At 43.6% G+C, this 20,858-nt stretch overlaps 1 protein-coding gene across 1 annotated transcript in view; it reads right to left on the bottom strand.

Moving 5' to 3' along the window:
• The window catches only part of LOC142251398 (phosphatidylethanolamine-binding protein 1-like), a 46,992-nt gene that overhangs the window by 1,766 nt on the left and 24,368 nt on the right, over positions 1 to 20,858 (bottom strand). The window contains exons 2-3 of the mRNA XM_075324166.1: positions 20,486 to 20,592; positions 8,173 to 8,273 (exon numbers count right to left, since the gene is read on the bottom strand). Of these exons, the coding sequence (XP_075180281.1) occupies positions 8,173 to 8,273; positions 20,486 to 20,592 (208 nt within the window). The remainder of the gene's footprint in view (positions 1 to 8,172; positions 8,274 to 20,485; positions 20,593 to 20,858) is intronic.

The following is a 20,858-nucleotide window of genomic DNA, read 5'->3' as shown; positions in this document are numbered from 1 at the left end:
ACACACACACACACGGAAAGCAGGGCATATATTCTCAGACATTATGATGTGAAGTGAGAAAAGTAATGTGGCAACTTATGTTTCACATATAAGGCTATCGAATGCTTATGACCTAGCCAGTAGGGTGGTGATCCGTGGTAATTCTGGGAATAGATAGGTGATAATTTGTTGTTCGGTTGCGGTGCAACTGCAAAGGACCTGCATCGATTGACAGAACACTTTTCTTCCTGTTAGAATGAAGCGATAGTGCGTATTCTCGACAGCTGCTGCATTCATTCCCTACTGGGCCGTGCTCAGCCCATAGAAAAGGAATGGAGCAGCAGTCAGGCGTCCAATCAGTGTGTGTCTCAGAGGTCAAAACCCAACCAATCTGTCAGAATCACCTATCTTATGGATAGATGATAACTTGTTTTCACTGGACAAGCCCTTTAACCCCTTTACGACCGCCGTACACATTAAAACGGCGGTAGTAAAGGGTACTCATGCCAGATTGCCGTTTTAAAACGGCGGTCGGAAAAGAGTAAATAGTGCCCCCCCCCCAGTGTCGAAAAATATTCGGGATTTCAGCTACTGGGGGTAGCCGACACCCTGGAGATCACGATTCCGGCTGTTTTTTCTGGTCTCCGATCACATGATCACCAGTACACACCGTGTAACTGATGACGTGACAGTAAATGGCGGCGCCGGTAAAAAATGATGTATCTCTCACCTGGCATGATCAAACATGTCAGATGAGAGATAAATCTCCTCTCCGGTCCCCTAGTGTCGTCGCCAAAGTGCCCCCCCAACCCCCTCCCGATAATCCAAGATGGATGTGGCCCGGCGCACACCAGCTTGCCTGGCCACATTCACCCTCCTGCTCTGATTTTTGTTGCATTTGCCATGACACATGAGACAGAAAACTCCTCCCCAGGTCCTGCCAGCCCACCCCCTATAAACCCCCGGTGTCCCCGTTAACCTTATGCAGTGTTGATCCCCCACGATCCCTTCTTCTCAATAGATGCTGGCCGCATATGCAGAGCCGCTGTCAACTTAGCTTCCTGATTTCAGAGATGCGGAGCTGTGGACCCGGGGAGAGTGGGTGCAGTATCATTGCACCCACACTCCTCACATGGAGGGTCTGCACGCCTAGAAAACGGGGGATACATTCCCTGAGCGTATCCCCATATTCTAGAAAGTCCAGAGTCGTCGTGGGGCCCCCTTATTGGATTACTGCGGACCGGATTTTTTTTTTTTACCAACAAATTGGTGAAAGAGGGAATGTGTTGGAGTGTTTTTTCAAATAAATTTTTTTTGTCATCTTTATTTTTTTTTTTTTATTACCGACAGTTAGAGATGTAGGGTATCTGATAGATGCCGTTACATCACTAACTGCTGGGGTTGATGCCAGGTGACATTACAGCTGGTATCAACCCCATATACAGTATTACCCCGTTTGCCACCGCGCCAGGGCAATGGGATGAGCCGAGAAGAAGTGCCAGGATTGGTGCATCTAATGGATGCGCCACTTCTGGGGCGGCTGCAGCCTGCTAATTTTAGGCTGGGAAGGGCCAATAACTATGGACCTTCCCACCCTGAGAATACCAGACCATAGCTGTTCGCCTTACCTTGGCTGGGGAACCAATTTGGAAGGGACCCCATGTTTTTTTAATCATTTATTCATAAATATAAAAAACAGCCTGGGGTGCCCTCCAAATTGGATAATCAGCCAAGGTAAAGCAGACAGCTGTAGTTTGCAGGCTGAATCCGTCTGCTTTACCCTAGCTAGCCATCAAAAATGGGGGGGACCCCACATCAGTTTTTTTTTTATTATTTTTTGGCTAAATACAAAGCTAGGCACCTTTTAGTGCCACATGAAAGTCACTAAAGGGTACCAGCTTAGAATATGCAGGGGGGTGGGACATTATATATGTGTTTGACATCTGTCTGTCTATCTATTTATCCATCCATCCTTCCTAGCTTTTTAGGCTGCGTGTCCGCGATTAGGGTTTCAAGCGTTTTGGACGCTGTGTTTTCGCTGCATCCAAAACGCTGTTGTACAGTAGAAGCGCAGTGGGGGATTTTAAGAAATCTCCTGCACAATGTGCTTATTTTCTCTACAGCATAAACTGACTTCCAGCGCTGCAGAATGTCAATTCATGCTGCGGAGACGAGTGTTCTCCACAGGGAGAATAGAGCTAAAGTCAGCAGCGAGCCGAACCTGGATCGTGGTCATGGGCAGCTGCATTCTCCCGTGAACAACACTCAAATCTCCACAGACTCGGTGTCACCAGATTAAATATGTTAAAGAAATATCTGCCACCAGAGTCTACAATTCAGGAGGTTTAGGCTATGTGTGCATGCTGCGGATTTACAAAGAATTTTACTGCGGATTTGCTGCAGAAAATGTGTCTAACATTTCTACGGTCATTCCCCAGCAAAACCTATGGGTATAACAAAATGCTGTGCGTACACTGCGTTGTTTTATACCTGTGGATTTACCCACGGAATTTCCGCTGCGGAATTAATGTGCATGTCACTTTTGTGCAGGTACCTGCGGTTTTTGCCATAGATAACGGTAAAAAAACGCAGGGACCAACCTGTGGAAAAACCATGCAAATTGCGGCAAAAACGCGGGTTTTACCGCGGTTTTTGCCGCGAGTGCGGTATTCTGCCAGAGGGTTTTTCTTAAGAAACGTCCATTTTCTAGTGCGCACATAGCCTTACATAGCTTTTCTTAAACAGGAAACAGATGGGCCAGATCTACTATTACATTCGTGCCTAAATTGTGGCATTATTTCCATCTAAAAGAACAAATATCCTTGCTAGTGTCTTTGTGTAAAAGTGTCTAGAGAAAAGGCCTCAATTTTCTTGCGCTGCCAGATGCAACAAATTTATGACTGATGTATGACATCTTTTTATGCACAAGATAAATCGGAAGAGATGGTATAAAACAGGAAACTGAACGTTAGACAACAATAGTGCATATTCTGCATTGTTTGCAGTGGTTGCATCAATTATAACAGGACTAGTTAAAGAGCTTGTTACAGTGCGAAACGGCAGTCATTCGCTTGCTGCTCCCGCACTCCCCTCTCCCCCACATGCTGTAATTCACATGCTATAAATAAAGCTGAAAAACCTCATGGTGAGATGCCACCTTTCTTCCTTTAGGCCCTGTGCGCACACTGTGGATTTGCCACAGATTTGCTGCAGAAAATGTGTCTAACATTGCTGCAGTCAATTCCCCAGCAAAACCTATGGGTTTTAAAAAATGCTGTGTGCACACTGCGTTTTTTTTACACCCGCGGATTTACCCGCGGATTTTCCACTGCGGAATTAATGAGCATGTCACTTCTTTTCCGCAGGTACCTGCGGTTTTTGCCATAGATAACGGGTGCAGGATTCTTTCAGAGGGTCCATTTTTTTCTTGCTTGGATTCTTCAAAACAGTGACTGTGCTGCAGGTGTGCCGCCCCCGCCACAGCCGACGGGCTGCTCGGACCCGGATCCACAGTGGCTCGAGGGGTCTCTGGATCCGAGGCGGGGTCGCGCGGCTACCCGAAAATAAAAAGGGGGGATTTGTTTGTGAATGGTGAACGGGATAGTGTTTGTGACGACACCCACGGTGTGTGGTAACGTGAGGGACCACCGAAGCCGTTTGGGGAGCCTGGTGACAATGGTGTGGCAGCTAGAGATGTTACAGTCATATGGAAAAGTTTGGGCACCCCTATTAATGTTCAACTTTTTTCTTTATAACAATTTGGGTTTTTGCAACAGCTATTTCATTTTCATATACCTAATAAATGATGATGTAATGATGTATGATGTAATATTTCTGAATTGAAATGAGGTTTATTGTACCAACAGAAAATGTGCAATCTGCATTTAAACTAAATTTGACAGGTGCATAAGTATGGGCACTCTTATCAATTTCTTGTTTTGAACACTCCTAACTACTTTTTACTGACTTACTGAAGCACTAAATTGGTTTTGTAACCTCATTGAGCTTTGAACTTCATAGGCAGGTGTATCCAATCATGAGAAAAGGTATTTAAGGTGGCCACTTGCAAGTAGTTCTCCTATTTGAATCTCCTATGAAGAGTGGCATCATGGGCTCCTCAAAACAACTCTCAAATGATCTGAAAACAAAAATTATTCAACATAGTTGTTCAGGGGAAGGATACAAAAAGTTGTCTCAGAGATTTAAACTGTCAGTTTCCACTGTGAGGAACATAGTAAGGAAATGGAAGAACACAGATACAGTTCTTGTTAATCCCAGAAGTGGCAGGCCAAGAAAAATATCAGAAAGGCAGAGAAGAAGAATGGTGAGAACAGTCAAGGACAATCCACAGTCCACCTCCAAAGACCTGCAGCATCATCTTGCTGCAGATGGTGTCACTGTGCATTGGTCAACAATACAGCGCACTTTGCACAAGGAGAAGCTGTATGGGAGAGTGATGCGAAAGAAGCCGTTTCTGCAAGCACGCCACAAACAGTCGCCTGAGATATGCAAAAGCACATTTGGACAAGCCAGTAACATTTTGGACGAAGGTCCTGTGGACTGATGAAACAAAGATTTTGTATGACCAAACAACTCAAAGGCTTTATGCATGGAGGCAAAAAAAACACGGCATTCCAAGAAAAGCACTTGCTACCTACAGTAAAATTTGGTGGAGGTTTGGGGCTGTGTGGCCAATGCCGGCACCGGGAATCTTGTTAAAGTTGAGGGTCGCAGGGATTCAACTCAGCATCAGCAGATACTTGACAATAACGTGCAAGAATCAGTGACGAAGTTGAAGTTACGCAGGGGATGGATATTTCAGCAAGACAATGATCCAAAACACCGCTCCAAATCTACTCAGGCATTCATGCAGAGGAACAATTACAATGTTCTGAATGCCCATCCCAGTCCCCAGACCTGAATATCATTGAACATCTGTGGGATGATTTGAAGCGGGCTGTCCATGCTCGGCGACCATAAAACTTAACTGAACTGGAATTGTTTTGTAAACAGGAATGGTCAAAAATACCTTCATCCAGGAACTCATTAAAAGCTACAGGAAGCGACTAGAGGCTGTGATTTTTGCAAAAGGAGGATCTACAAAATATTAATGTCACTTTTATGTTGAGGTACCCATACTTATGCACCTGTCAAGTTTTGTTTAAATGGAGATTGCACATTTTCTGTTAGTACAATAAACCTCATTTCAATTTAGAAAAATTACTGAGTCCATCATTTAGTACAGGGGTGGGGAACCTCCGGCCCGCGACGACTTTTCCTTTCGGCCCCCGAGCTGATTCCCGGGGACTGCAGTGCTGGAGCGGCAGCCGCATCTTGCTGGCTGCTGGCCCTTTAAAACCCCACACAGCGCGTTCAATGCTGAACGCTGCATTTCCTATACCTGAAAGACTACGTCCCCACGCTGGCACTGCCTACGTGAGGACGTACTTTGTAGGTGGGGTCAGCGTGAGAAGCGCTAAAATCAAATAGGAGAGGATTGACTGCCAATCATCCCCCAGGTCTGTTCCCGGCGGCGGTCGCGGCTCCCTGTTCCCGGTGGCAGCTCCCTGTTCCCGGTGGCGGCTCCCTGTTCCCGGAGGCGGCGGTTCCCTGTTCCCGGCGGCGGTGGCGGCTCCCTGTTCCCGGCGGCGGTGGCGGCTCCCTGTTCCCGGCGGCGGTGGCGGCTCCCTGTTCCCGGCGGCGGTGGCGGCTCCCTGTTCCCGGCGGCGGTGGCGGCTCCCTGTTCCCGGCGGTGGTGGCGGCTCCCTGTTCCCGGCGGCGGTGGCGGCTCCCTGTGCCTGGCGGCGGTGGCGGCTCCCTGTGCCTGGCGGCGGCTCCTTGTGCCCGGCGGCAGCTGCTCCTCTCTGTGCGCTGGCAGCGCTCTCCATGCCCGCAGCCACCTCCAGCACTCAGTGATCCAGGCCTCCCCCAGTTCTCTAACTGCCTCCAAGCTCCCCCGGGTCTGCCTGTGCCCCCAGCGCTCTGCTCCCCTCCTTTCTTCCCAGCGCTCTGCTCCCCTCCTTTCTCCCCAGTGATCTGTGCCCCCCCCATCCTCCCCAGTGATCTGTGCCCCCCCCCAGTCTCCCCAGTGATCTGTGCCGTCTCCCCAGTGATCTGTGCCGTCTCCCCAGTGATCTGTGCTGTCTCCCCAGTGATCTGTGCTGTCTCCCCAGTGATCTGTGCCCCCCCCAGTCTCCCCAGTGATCTGTGCACCCCCCCAGTCTCCCCAGTGATCTCTGTGCCCCCCCAGTCTCCCCAGTGATCTCTGTGCCACCCCCAGTCTCCCCAGTGCTCTCTGTGCCACCACCAGTCTCCCCAGTGATCTCTGTGCCCCGAGCCTCTCCCAGGTCTGTCTGTGCCTTCAGCCTCTCCCATCCTTCTCTGTGCCATCTGTGCCCCCAGTGTCCCCCAGGTTTGTCTGTGTCTCCAGCCTCTCCCATCATTCTCTGTGCCCCCAGGGCTTTCTGTGTCCCCCCGGCATCCCCCAGGGCTGTCTGCCCCCGGCTATGTATATAACCCCAGCAATGTTTATGGTTTATGCCCCCCAGTCTTGTCTGTGAAATCCAGTGATGTGTATATACCCCCAGTAATGTATGTACCCCCAGTGACGTCTATGCTCTGCTGCTTCCCTTGTGATGTATATTCCTCCCAGCCCTCCCCAGCAATGTTTATGCCCCCCAGCTATGTCTGTGCTCCCCATCAATGATGTATGTACCTCCCAGTGATGTCTATGCCCCCAGCCTCCCCAGTGTTCTATATTCCTCCCAACCCTCCCCTGTGGTGTATATGCCCCCATACCCTCCTGTGATGTATATACAGCAGTCCCAGACAACTCAAACCTGGAAAAGCAACAAGATCAACATCGCCTAATATTACAGCTGCACCAAAGAGTAGAAGCTCCAGCCGTCAGTGAGTTAATTGTTTGACCAAATATATTAGGGTAATTTTCAAGTTGATAATTTTGTGCGGCCCCCGAAGGTTGGTAGAAATATCCAAATGGCCCCCGGCAGAAAAAAGGTTCCCCACCCCTGATTTAGTAGATATATCAAAATGAAATAGCTGTTGCAAAAACCCAAATTGTTATAAAGAAAAAAGGTTAACATTAATAGGGGTGCCCAAACTTTAACATATGACTGTAACCCCTCCGTGGGCAGGGGAGTGGTGCCCTGGGACTCGGTGATGGATTGAACAGGGGGACCCGTCGGGAGTAGAGGGATATCGAGTACACACACAGTCCAAAGTCACTGACGCTGACACCAGGTAAACCAAACTCTTGAATGCTCCATTGCTGTTGGACGAGCACGCTGGGTCCGTGCCCCTTTGGTGTTGCTGGTTGGTCTGAAGCCTTGTCCTTGGCACAGTGTGTCTCTTAGGTGAATCCATTTCGCCTAAAACTACTCGGGGCCCGCTCACCTGTGTAGCTAGCAAGGTGAGCCTGCTCTCAGGGTTCACGCTTGGGATTTTCTGGACGGTTTTGGGAAGTCCTATTCCCCTCGTTGCACTAGTACCCCGATTCTGGACCGGGTGGGGAACGGTTCCGGAAGACTCCGTTCCCGTCGGGTGAATTACTGGGCTGCATGAAGCAACTTCCCAGCCTAGGGTCCGCGTACCCCATCGTGCCCTGGCCCCTGCCTGGTTGTAGTACAAGGCAGCCGGCCCGCTCTCTGTAGCGGCACCGTGCCCCCTGTCACTACCCCCTGCGATCGGGGTTCCAGCTACTACTGGCCAGGCCAACGTCTGGGACGGGTACAGGAGCCCAGCTCCACAGCGTGACCTGTCCTGTCACCGCTGCTCAACTCCTCTCCTCCTCTCAACTGACCTGTACTCACATCTCTGACCTCCCTCTTCCATCCCCCCATCTGGGTGGCCCTATTCCCCTCAGGCTGCCCAATGGGTGTCTGGTGGGTGTGGTGCAGAGTGTTCCTCAGGATTTTGGTATACCTGTTGGTAGCAACACCAAATTGACGGGACCCGTAACCAAGGAGGAGCGGGTACCATGCAGAAGGGCAAATTGCACGGCACCCTTGTGACTACCTGATAGGCCAGGGCGTCACACAGGCTGAGCACCACCTGGAGTTGCTAATCTAATCCATTGACGGCTATATACCAGGTCGGAAAGTACGGCTTCACTCCACAGCCTTTACGCTACAGTGCCCGATTTTTTCTTCCTTTTTTGTCAGTTATAACACTCACCTGTATCTTTTCCTGCTCCTGAGCCAACATATGCAGTAAGAATAGTGCCGCTGTTCATGTTATTTCCCTCCATATTAACCACCAGACAGTGATGCCATTCTCTGTAGAGAAAAGAAGTCAGTTGACGTACTGTATGGGCTCAGAAGCAGGCAGACACTCACTCTATACATGTCAGAGATAAGCAATAAAAATTAAAAGAGATCTTATCATCATAAAAAAAACCCACTATGAATCTGCAGTTTCGGGGTTAATCTCCAGGTAAATAGCATTCTAAATCTGTACGGCCGCCATACTGAAAGAGCAGCAGTGCATCAGTACGGGCCGGCTGTCAGGCAGTGTCAGGACTGGGTTACTGCTGCCGCTCACTGTTTAGTGAGCAATGACTGACGCCGCTATGGCTGCATCTCTATGACGGACAGCCAAAGACTGGTCTGATGAATAAAGTTAATTTACTCCTGGTAGTCGGGCTTTCAATGTGCTGTGCTATTGCATTGCTGTATATAGCACAAGCTATCAATCATAGGTTATATTGCCCAAAGGAGACTAGTTAAAATAGTGAAAAATAAAAAAAAAATTTGAAAAAAATGTAAAAAAAAACATAAAAATTAAAATCACCTTCATTAAAAATAAAGATAATAATGAATACACATGTGATATCGACGCATTCAGAAAAGTCCGATCTACCATAATCTAAAAAATATAGTCCGATGGGTAAAGACTGTAAACAAAAAAAAAAAATCAAGAACGACAAAATATTTTTTTTTAATTTGCTGCAATACCACAAAAATGCTGTAACAAGAGATCAAAAAATCATTATCCCAAAATGGTATCAATAAAAATGTTGTCTCCCTTCGTAAAAATTAAGTTCTCATACAGCTCCATCAACCAAAGAATAAAAATGTTATTGGTCTTAGAAATTGGTGACAACCCCCCCCCCCCACACTATTTTTTCTTTTGCAAACTTCAGGTTTTTTTTATTATTTTAGTGGTTGAAAAACAAAATCAGAATATGTTTGGTATCACCGTAATTGTACTGCTGAGGATAATCTTATTGCGAGGTCATTTGTACCACAAAATGTACAAAGAATTCCCACCCAAAATGTCAGAATTATGTTGAAATTTTTCCTGTTGTTCAGAGAGGTGATTCAAAAGTACAACTCTTCCCACAAAAAATAAGACCTCATGTCTATGTGGACAGAAAAATAAAAAAACGTTATGGCTGTGGGAAGAACGGGAGGAAAAAAAACAAAAATTGACCTTGTAGTGAAGCAATCTGATTTATTCCGGAAAGAAACTTCGGTCAATGCATTACTTCATGCTACTTCTGGTCATTTGGCTCCCACTATAAAAGCAATACCTGTGGGTCAATATCTGTGGGCCCGGAGAATCTGTTCTAATGATAAATTGTTTAAAAAGCAGGCTGACGATCTGAGAGACAGATTCCGGGAACGGGGGTATTCAAATCGTATCATTAAATACGGTTACAATCGTGCTAAAAATGCCAAAAGACCGGAACTATTGGTGGGGAGAAAAAAGGAGAAGACGGAAGGGGTGACCAGGTTCATTACCACATTTAACAATCAGTGGTCCGATATCAGAACTATCTTGAATAAGCACTGGGCCATTTTAAGATCTGATGGCATACTGGGTCCGAAATTGTCAAATACTCCCCTTCTTACAGCTAGGAGGGGGATGAACCTTAAAGACCATCTGGTTCATAGCCATTATACTGTCAAAACTGAACCCCTCTTTGGAATTCCGAGATCTAATTTCGGTTCCTATCCGTGTGGGTCATGTATGGCGTGTAGAAATATGGTGCGCTCTGACGTCTTCTCCTCATCGGATGGTAGCAGGACTTTTAAAGTTAGACACTATATTTCGTGTCGAACTACGAATGTGATTTACCATGCAAAATGTACCTGCAATTTGATTTATATCGGGTTGACATCACGAGAACTCCGGAAACGTGTAAAAGAGCACGTCAGAGACATTGTGGCAGCTCGTGAGGTGATTGAAATTGAATCCCTCAAAACCATCCCACGCCACTTTAAATTACACCATGGCTGCAATCCAGATGAGTTGAGATTTATGGGGATCGATGTGGTTCATTTGGGGATACGAGGCGGCAATTACAAAAAGGCATTGGCGAGACGTGAGTGCGAGTGGATGGACAGATTAGATACAGTGGCCCCTCTCGGGTTAAATGAGAAACTCTCTTTCTCACCATTTTTGTGAGGGTAACTGTCTCATTGATATCCCCATCCACTCGCATTCGGGGGGGTGTTGTTTTTGCCCGTTTTTTTGCCGTTTTTGTTGGTTGTTTGCCTGTTTGATCTCCCCTATTTTCTTCATTTTTTTCATCTTGACTCCTCTTGTCTTTGTCTTTTTCTTCTTCTCTTTCTTCTTCTTCCTTTTCTCGCCTTTCATACTTTATCTATTGGGATATTCTCTTCATTGATATAGGAATACATACATCTTTTTATTCCTTCGTTGTCTCTTGTGATGGTGTTTTTAACTACTTTTTAACTGTTCCCCCTTCTTTTTTTCTTATGTATTTTTTGGTTTTTAGATTGTTGGTCTCTGCTATTGGATTCTCTGTTGGTGCCAATTCTGGAGGCTGACTTCTATGGATGTTACCTCCAAGTCTGCTTGCTGATCAGGAACGATTCGAGTGCAACCCCTTCGTTCAGAAACTGTTTATCCTTATACTGAGGACCGTCTGACATGTTTTATATATTGTGTCTAATTTATGAGTGTATAAGTATGTATGTGTATGCATGTGGTATGTATGTGCATGTTTGTATATGTATATATATATATATATATATATATATATATATATATATATATACACACACATGCATGTGTGTATTTAGGGACTCTATTTTTATGACGTGTCTATTTATGACTTCTTATGTTTTGTTGCAGATGTGTGTACCTCTGTTTAGACCTATATATCTGGTTCATACAGGGCAGTATTGCTGAATATGCTGTAATACTGAATCCCTTAGATTTGGTCCTTGCTCTAAGAACTTTCGGTGTTTGCATTCATGGGTTGATGTGGGTGATGCTTGGTGCGCGTGCGCCCGCTTTCGCCCTTCCTCCCTCATCGCTCCCAGCCTCCGATAGCATTAAATGTGACTATGGTTACTGCTGGAGTGCTGGGAGCGGTGGGGGATGGTGGGTGATGCGGACGCGCGCGCCGCATATAGTAGCGCCAACATCTTCCTCCATTTTCCCTCGTTGCTTCCGGCTTCTGACAACATTGAGTGTAACTATGGTTACTGCCGGAAGTGACGGGGAATGATGGGAGAGGCGGACACACGTGCCGCATATAGTAACACCCACATCCGCTTCCCCCCTTCTCTCCCATTGCTCCCGGCCCCTGATGGCTTTGAACGTAACTATGGTGACCGCTGGAGTATCGGAAGTGACGGTGAACGGCGGGTGACGCGTGTGCACGTTGTAGTAACGCCCACATCACTACTCCTTTATCGGCAACCAGTATAAAAATCTCATTACCGGCCTATGTGGTGATTGGCATCACTCCACTGATCTCTCTCCCCTTCATGAAGCTTTTTCTGCGAGACGCGTAGGGGCATACATCGATCTAATCAACGTGACCTCCCATGGGTAAGCCGACTGCTTGAGGACCTATACCTATAACTATTGATGAACCCCCTCTGATTTATTTGTTATAACATGGTTCATCATTATTGATATGTGTACAGGATTCTTGTCCTTAATTACAGTTTGCCTTCCATATTGTATGTTCATGCCTGGTTTAAACTATGATTATGGCAGTTTCACTAGCCAATGGTACCTGTCAGGCTATGACAATTGAGGTCTTAATTCTATTATCCAGTAGGGTTTTTATTGTGCCATTTTTCTAGTCCTCGTTCCTTGCCCCCCCCCCGTCATGTAATTTTGTATTACTATTGTAATTGTTATCCCCATTTCTAAATAAAAATAAAATATTTTTACGTGCAAGTGATTTTTGGGTGATATTGATTATGTTTATATATATTGATGGCACACAAAGTCCTTTTTCTTCTCCTAAAATTCTCACTTGTAGTGAAGGGGTTAATGCAACTTCTGTAGGAAATAAACTTAAATTGGTATTCCCATCTCCAAAATACTATCCCAATATGTAGTACATGTAATAATAATAATAATAATAATAATAATGGTATATACTTCTAATTAGAAATGTAGTATAGTTCTCCTGATTAGCTATGTCACTTACCTCATTGTGCAGGGCATTACAGAAGCTAAGGTATCCATGATTACAGCCAGACATAGTTAGATAGTTCCTCGTGGTCATAACCATGGATACCTAAGCTACTGTAATGCCCTGCACATGACGTAAGAGACAGCTTATCAGGATAAGTGTACTACATTTCTAATTGGAGGTATTTGCTAATATTCTTATTATTATTACTACACTAACTAAATATTGTGGTGGTGCTGGATGTTGGACTCACACTGGTCCGATATCTGATCTATCCCATAAATAGGTCATCAATTTGTTGTGACCAGACTACCCCTTTACGGGAAACATTTCACTTAGGGAGACATTTATTAAGCTAAATGAACTGGAATTCTGGGGCAATTTGCATCAAAAACTGTCTCTCTTGACGTGAACCATATTTATTATGTGGTTTAGACACTGTAGATGTCTTGTCTGACATGAGTATATGGTTTTCCTAAAAAGCGCCTTAGTGAATAGGGTTTAATGTACAACAACATGTTCTAAAAAAGTGCCAACATTTTGGTGTAAATTTCTTCCTATAAAATTACTAAAAAATAATGAAAAACAATACAAACAACAACATTCTAAAACCCTCACTGTGGCCCTGATCCACTCCCGCCTTGACTACTACAATTCTCTATTAATTAGTCTCCCCCTAACTAGCTAGTCCAGTCTTAACACTGCAGCCAGAGTCACCTTTCTGGCTAATCGTTACTCGGACGGTTCTGTTTTGTGCTAGTCATTGCACTGGCTGCTTGTATATCACAGGATCCAATTCAAATTGGTTGTTGTCACCCACAAAGCTCTACACAGTGCGGCACCCCCCTACATCTCCACCCTCATCTTTGTCTATTACCCTACCCGTTCTCTATGCTCCACAAATGACTTTCGACTAACATCCACACTAATCCGAATCTTCCACTCCCGGCTTCAAGGCTTCTCCCGAGCTGCACCAATCCTCTGGAATGCTCTACCCTAAGAACTAGGACAAACCACAACTTACTCAGCTTCATATGGTCCCTAAAACCACATCTTTTTTAGGATGGTCTATCACACTCCTGAATTGAATTAAATTCACATAGTCCCTCCACAACGTCTCAGAACATAACTCCCCGTCAAACTCCACCGCACCAAAAAGCATCCAAAAGTTTGGATGATGACTAGCTCATGCAGCCTTTATCTATCCCCATTTCTTAGAGATGGTTGTAATGTCATTGTAAATAAGCACCTGTACCTTCCCCCCCCACCTCATTGTAGATTGTAAGCTCTTACGAGCAGGATTGTCTTTATTTTTTCCCTGACTTTTATCTTCTATAACTGTTACTTGCTTGTATATGAATCCTTGAATTGTAAAGTGCTGCGGAATATGATGGTGCTATAGAAATAAAGATTATTATTATTACTATTATAATGTACTTTACAAACAAATATCACAAATTAGCAAATAACAGACATATTTGGTATCCATGTAATCCTAATAACCTGTACAATACAGTGATCACATTATTTACAATGATCAGTAAATCGTGACAAAAATGAGAACTGGTGCAAAATTTGCTGAAACAATATCACAAGTTTATTATACAAGATTTCAAAGTGCAAAGTGCAATACAATGAGTCACATTAATAATAATATATTGAAAAAAGAGAGGATGGGGGGCAGGTGATATGAGCAGAACAGTAGCCTGGTTAAATAAACTAGATAAAGGGGTCTAAGGTTGTATAGAGGGTAGACCTGTATAAGATTGCTCTACCAAGGAGATGGAACACTGTATATAGTAGGTGTGGAGACACGGGGCTCAGTGGGTGCTCTCGTTCGCTAAAACCGGCCGCCTTTAGAAAGACAGTGTGGCTCAGGGATCATCCCAACTGAACGCCGGCCTCCTTAACCATGGGCGTAACACTACTCAGACAACACAGGGTGAAGGAACCACAATAATTAGACTTTATTGGATCCCCAAACAATTAACGGCACATAACACATAATCAGCAAAACACACAAATGTAACAGGCAACAGAGTCTCACCCGTCCGCTGGCTCACCAGGGATTTAGAATGTCCATGCCTCACAGGTTCCAGGGCTACTTACTCCAATCCAGCAGCACCCCGCTTTCGGCAGGCACCCACCGTGACTGGAATAACGCCAGATTTAGGAGGCTGGCTGAGGTCTGCAAAGTCTGTAACAGGTGACTGAACTGTCCCAACCTGAGTGTCCTCCTTAGGTAGTCCTGGTATGATGATACAATCCTGGCAGCCGGAGTCAAAATCCCTAGGATGTGGATATGGTCTCCCACCGGAACCGGAGTCCCTAGATTGAAGCCATAAGATATCCTGATCCTCTAGTCAGCTCCTAAGAGCTTAGACTGGATCCATCAGCATCCGTCAACAACCACCTGGTGGCTTAAAGAAATCCCTTTTATAGCCACAGCCTTCCACTTGGATACACTGCGTCCTCATCGATTGGTTGGACAAGATCGCCTCTCTCATTGGATGAATCTCAAGCTGCATGGACAATGTTCATCCAAATGATGTCTACAGAAAGACTGAGGGTATACATGTAGTCTGGAATGCACAGACTAGATAATGGCTACTAAGGTAATCACATTAGCAATACACAACGACATTACAATGATTACTGGAAGAGTCTGGAGAAACAATACGTCTGGCTTTCAGTGGCCAACACAATTACATGAGTCAACAAGAGTCTTGTAAAAACAATGAGGGACTTATCCCCCGTCTATAAACAATCATCCTGTCTGGCTGAATTTTAAGAAACTTTAACCCATGAGAGTCCATGTCGTCACAGTAGGTACGAGGTTATCAAGGAGGCCAAAAAGGTATGGAGATCGTAAGTATTAATAACCCTTATAAGGAGCTAATGTGGTTGTTATATAATATCCCTAGGGACAAAGAAAGAAAGAACAAAAGATATATTATCACCTGTCGCTCGGGTAAGAGACGACAGGCCCTGTATCCATGGAAATGGATAATCTGTGGGTAAGGGTCAAAAGAATATATATTATATATATTATATATATATATATATATATAAAAAAAATTGTTTAAAAGAACAGAGAGTCCTCAGTGGTTGATACCTTTTAATGGCTAACTGAAAAGATGGTAATAATTGCAAGCTTTCGAGACTACTCAGGTCTCTTCATCAGGCATGGTATAACACAAAATCTGAAGAGTCACGTATTTATACACAACAGGACTTAGAATAGTGCAGTAAAAAAAAAAAAAAAAAAAAAAAAAGAACAAGTTATATGAAACAGAACTATCTCTATGGCAGGGGGACAAGCTGTTCTAGCCATAAATACTGCTGCAGTTCAGTGTGAAAGTTTTATTGTCCTTTGATAAGGGTCTGGTCCAGGGCTGTGACATGCTCGGATGGTCAGAGGAGCACATCTTTTAACTGATGTAAAAAGACATGAATCCATGAGACACATTCATTCCTTCTCTGAATGTGTCAAAGGTCATCATAACTCTGCAGCGACATGGAAGATTACTTCAGGAGACTATGATGACCTTTGACACATTCAGAGAAGGAATGAATGTGTCTCATGGATTCATGTCTTTTTACATCAGTTAAAAGATGTGCTCCTCTGACCATCCGAGCATGTCACAGCCCTGGACCAGACCCTTATCAAAGGACAATAAAACTTTCACACTGAACTGCAGCAGTATTTATGGCTAGAACAGCTTGTCCCCCTGCCATAGAGATAGTTCTGTTTCATATAACTTGTTCTTTTTTTTTTTTTTTTTTTTTTTTACTGCACTATTCTAAGTCCTGTTGTGTATAAATACGTGACTCTTCAGATTTTGTGTTATACCATGCCTGATGAAGAGACCTGAGTAGTCTCGAAAGCTTGCAATTATTACCATCTTTTCAGTTAGCCATTAAAAGGTATCAACCACTGAGGACTCTCTGTTCTTTTAAACAATTTTTTTTATCTCTACTGGCTAACACGGTACAAAGATATATTTTACTTGTATATATATATATATATATATATAAATTGTCCCAAAGGAAAATAGAACCTATAGGGGAAAAGACGGCGTACAAACAAGTGCAAAATATGTAGAAGCACTAGAGTTATGGCCGTCTGGTAAGCACCTAATACAATGAGTGGCAATACTGAAATTAATTCAAAGAAATATATTATCCAGGAATACATTAAAAGTGTATTAGAAAAAAATCAGGTGTCAGCGGAGGAGCTGGGCAATATTGCCCGTAGGGGGGGGAACATAATTACCTGAGTCCGGTGGTAAAAAGAAAGGCCCGACGTACGTTTTGCGGCTAACAGCACGTCGCTTGCCGCTTTATCGAGGGGGAAAGTGAAGGGTGAACCCCTTTATCCAGTTTATTTATTTACTTTTTTCTTTCTACTCTCCAATTTATGGTATGTCAGGGATCTAGGAGCACCTAACCTTGTCTTTGGGAACATTTTTCTCCTGTTTGTCTGTACCAGGCTACTGTTCTGCTCATACCACCTGCCCCCCATCCTCTCTTTTTTCTATATATTATTATTAATGTGACTCATTGTATTGCACTTTGAAATCCTGTATAATAAACTTGTTATATTGTTTCAGCAAATTTTGCTCCAGTTCTCCTTTTTGTCACCATGTGCTCTGAGCTGCTGTGAACCCGTTGTGGCTCCTTTGTGTTTCCAATGGAATGTAAAACTCTCAATGATCAGTAAATGATGTAAAAGAATACTGTTTTTTTTTAACTCTATTAAACTCTAAAAAAAAAAAAAAAAAATAAAAATGTAATGTTGAGCCCATGTTCACTCGTACTGTAAGGGGTATGTTTTTTCTGATGCTTTTTATGTGAACAACACATAACAATATTCTCTAATTATTGTATTTTTCCTGCATTTTTTTTGTTATAGCTTTTTCCACTCATTTCATGTTCGAGATGCAGATTTGAAGCAGAGATTTTTAATGTGTTGATTACGGAAAAAAATGTATTCTATACTTAAAGATGCAACTGCATTTTTTAAATCTGCTTATAGAGAAAAACATAGTAGAACCAGGGGCAGATTAAGGGTAACCAGGGCCCTGAGCTGTTCAGGACCTGTGGGCCCCCCATCCCTACACATGAGTCATGTGACGGGTCCATCATCATACACCTGAAACAGATCATTTCAGAAAAATAGTTGCCGAAGCTATAACCTAAAAAAACATCCACTTATCTAATAAATCTGCTTATAGAGAAAAACATAGTAGAACCAGGGGCAGATTAAGGGTAACCAGGGCCCTGAGCTGTTCAGGACCTGTGGGCCCCCCATCCCTACACATGAGTCATGTGACGGGTCCATCATCATACACCTGAAACAGATCATTTCAGAAAAATAGTTGCCGAAGCTATAACCTAAAAAAACATCCACTTATCTAATAAATATACCCTTCAGCTAAAACCCCCCCACTAAGTCATAGTATTGAACAGTCCAACTTTAATCTGTAAACAAGACTATTGCCAAAAAAAAATGAAAAAAAAAAGAGCAAAAACCCCGTGTGAACATAGTTTAACAAATACTGAAGTAAAAAAAAAAAACATCAAATTCTCAGCGTGTGCACGAGGCCTTAGGCTATGTTCACACATCAGTTTTTTTCCCATCAGGCACAATCCGAAAAAAAACGGATACACCGGATCCGGCGCCGGATCAGTTTTATCACCATTGATTTGTATTTGCGCCGGATTGTGCCTGATGGCTTTGCGTTGCATCCGTTTTTTTGACGGATTTGGCGTAATTACTCAATTCGGCGGCTGGATGGAACGTCTCATTGAACGTTTTTTATCTCTGAAAAAAAAAAACGTATCACACCGGATCGACCGGCGCGATACTTTTTTTTTCAGAGACAAAATGATTTACAATGGAAGTATATGGACGCCGGATCCGGCGCGATGCAGTAAAACAACGGATGCGGCCGCCGGATCCGGTTTATTAAACTGAGCGTGCTCCAATTTATTGTAAAAAATGGATCCAGCAAAAAAACTGATGAAACGGATGCAAAAACGGATGCACTGGATTTTTTAGTATATATTTGGTACAGCAGTTCAATGCAGTATATGATTAATATTTTTTCATAAGAATTTGAGAAAGTTATGAAATGTCCTATAAATGTCTGATCTATTCCTGATCAAAGGATCTTAGCTTTTAGTTGAGATGAATCTGTGCTGCACTTCAATGTGAATCTACAATTTTCAGAGTCATGCTAATAAAGAAAACTCTTTCAATGAGAAGCTGTGTCCAAACTTTTGGTCTGTACTGTATAATATACAGTTAGGTCCAGAAATATTTGGACAGTGACACAATTTTCGCGAGTTGGGCTCTGCATGCCACCACATTGGATTTGAAATGAAACCTCTACAACAGAATTCAAGTGCAGATTGTAACGTTTAATTTGAAGGTTTGAACAAAAATATCTGATAGTAATTGTAGGAATTGTACACATTTCTTTACAAACACTCCACATTTTAGGAGGTCAAAAGTAATTGGACAAATAAACCAAACCCAAACAAAATATTTTTATTTTCAATATTTTGTTGCGAATCCTTTGGAGGCAATCACTGCCTTAAGTCTGGAACCCATGGACATCACCAAACACTGAGTTTCCTCCTTCTTAATGCTTTGCCAGGCCTTTACAGCCGCAGCCTTCAGGTCTTGCTTGTTTGTGGGTCTTTCCGTCTTAAGTCTGGATTTGAGCAAGTGAAATGCATGCTCAATTGGGTTAAGATCTGGTGATTGACTTGGCCATTGCAGAATGTTCCACTTTTTTGCACTCATGAACTCCTGGGTAGCTTTGGCTGTATGCTTAGGGTCATTGTCCATCTGTACTATGAAGCGCTGTCCGATCAACTTTGCGGCATTTGGCTGAATTTGGGCTGAAAGTATATCCCTGTACACTTCAGAATTCATCCGGCTACTCTTGTCTGCTGTTATGTCATCAATAAACACAAGTGACCCAGTGCCATTGAAAGCCATGCATGCCCATGCCATCACGTTGCCTCCACCATGTTTTCCAGAGGATGTGGTGTGCCTTGGATCATGTGCCGTTCCCTTTCTTCTCCAAACTTTTTTCTTCCCATCATTCTGGTACAGGTTGATCTTTGTCTCATCTGTCCATAGAATACTTTTCCAGAACTGAGCTGGCTTCATGAGGTGTTTTTCAGCAAATTTAACTCTGGCCTGTCTATTTTTGGAATTGATGAATGGTTTGCATCTAGATGTGAACCCTTTGTATTTACTTTCATGGAGTCTTCTCTTTACTGTTGACTTAGAGACAGATACACCTACTTCACTGAGAGTGTTCTGGACTTCAGTTGATGTTGTGAACGGGTTCTTCTTCACCAAAGAAAGTATGCGGCGATCATCCAACACTGTTGTCATCCGTGGACGCCCAGGCCTTTTTGAGTTCCCAAGCTCACCAGTCAATTCCTTTTTTCTCAGAATGTACCCGACTGTTGATTTTGCTACTCCAAGCATGTCTGCTATCTCTCTGATGGGTTTTTTCTTTTTTTTCAGCCTCAGGATGTTCTGCTTCACCTCAATTGAGAGTTCCTTAGACCGCATGTTGTCTGGTCACAGCAACAGCTTCCAAATGCAAAACCACACACCTGTAATCAACCCCAGACCTTTTAACTACTTCATTGATTACAGGTTAACGAGGGAGACGCCTTCAGAGTTAATTGCAGCCCTTAGAGTCCCTTGTCCAATTACTTTTGGTCCCTTGAAAAAGAGGAGGCTATGCATTACAGAGCTATGATTCCCAAACCCTTTCTCCGATTTGGATGTGAAAACTCTCATATTGCAGCTGGGAGTGTGCACTTTCAGCCCATATTATATATATAATTGTATTTCTGAACATGTTTTTGTAAACAGCTAAAATAACAAAACTTGTGTCACTGTCCAAATATTTCTGGCCCTGACTGTGTGTATATATATATATATATATATATATATATATAGCAAAAATAAAGTGGAGGGAGCTGGGAGTTACACGGTTCAAGTGCTTAATATAATGTATATATATTTATATAGGTTGTCATTCTTACGCCATTGAGCGATCAGTTTTGCTGGGTACATCAGGATCCGTCAATATCACAGTATAAAGCTTCTTAGGATCTATACCTTCCCATTCAATGGTTGGCTTATCTTTAATCTGAAAGATAAAAATTAGAACAATCATTTTAAAGAAAAGATCTCACAAACTGTATAGATTTTTGTGTGCCAACTTGATTGTGCCACAGTTTTGTGCAAAAGCATAAACACCCTGATTTAGTTAACGTCACGTGCACACATTGAGTATTTGGTGAGTTTTTTACCTTAGTTTTTGTAATGCAAAACCAGGAGTGGGATAATCAGAGGCAGTGGTGTACTGCCAATGGTGGCAGACCACACGCCCACTATGCCCCCCTCCAAGGCATC

The sequence above is a fragment of the Anomaloglossus baeobatrachus genome, chromosome 1 (assembly GCF_048569485.1).
Source record: "Anomaloglossus baeobatrachus isolate aAnoBae1 chromosome 1, aAnoBae1.hap1, whole genome shotgun sequence".
NCBI classification, from domain to species: domain Eukaryota; kingdom Metazoa; phylum Chordata; class Amphibia; order Anura; family Aromobatidae; genus Anomaloglossus; species Anomaloglossus baeobatrachus.
This window is presented reverse-complemented; position numbering and strand designations above follow the sequence as displayed.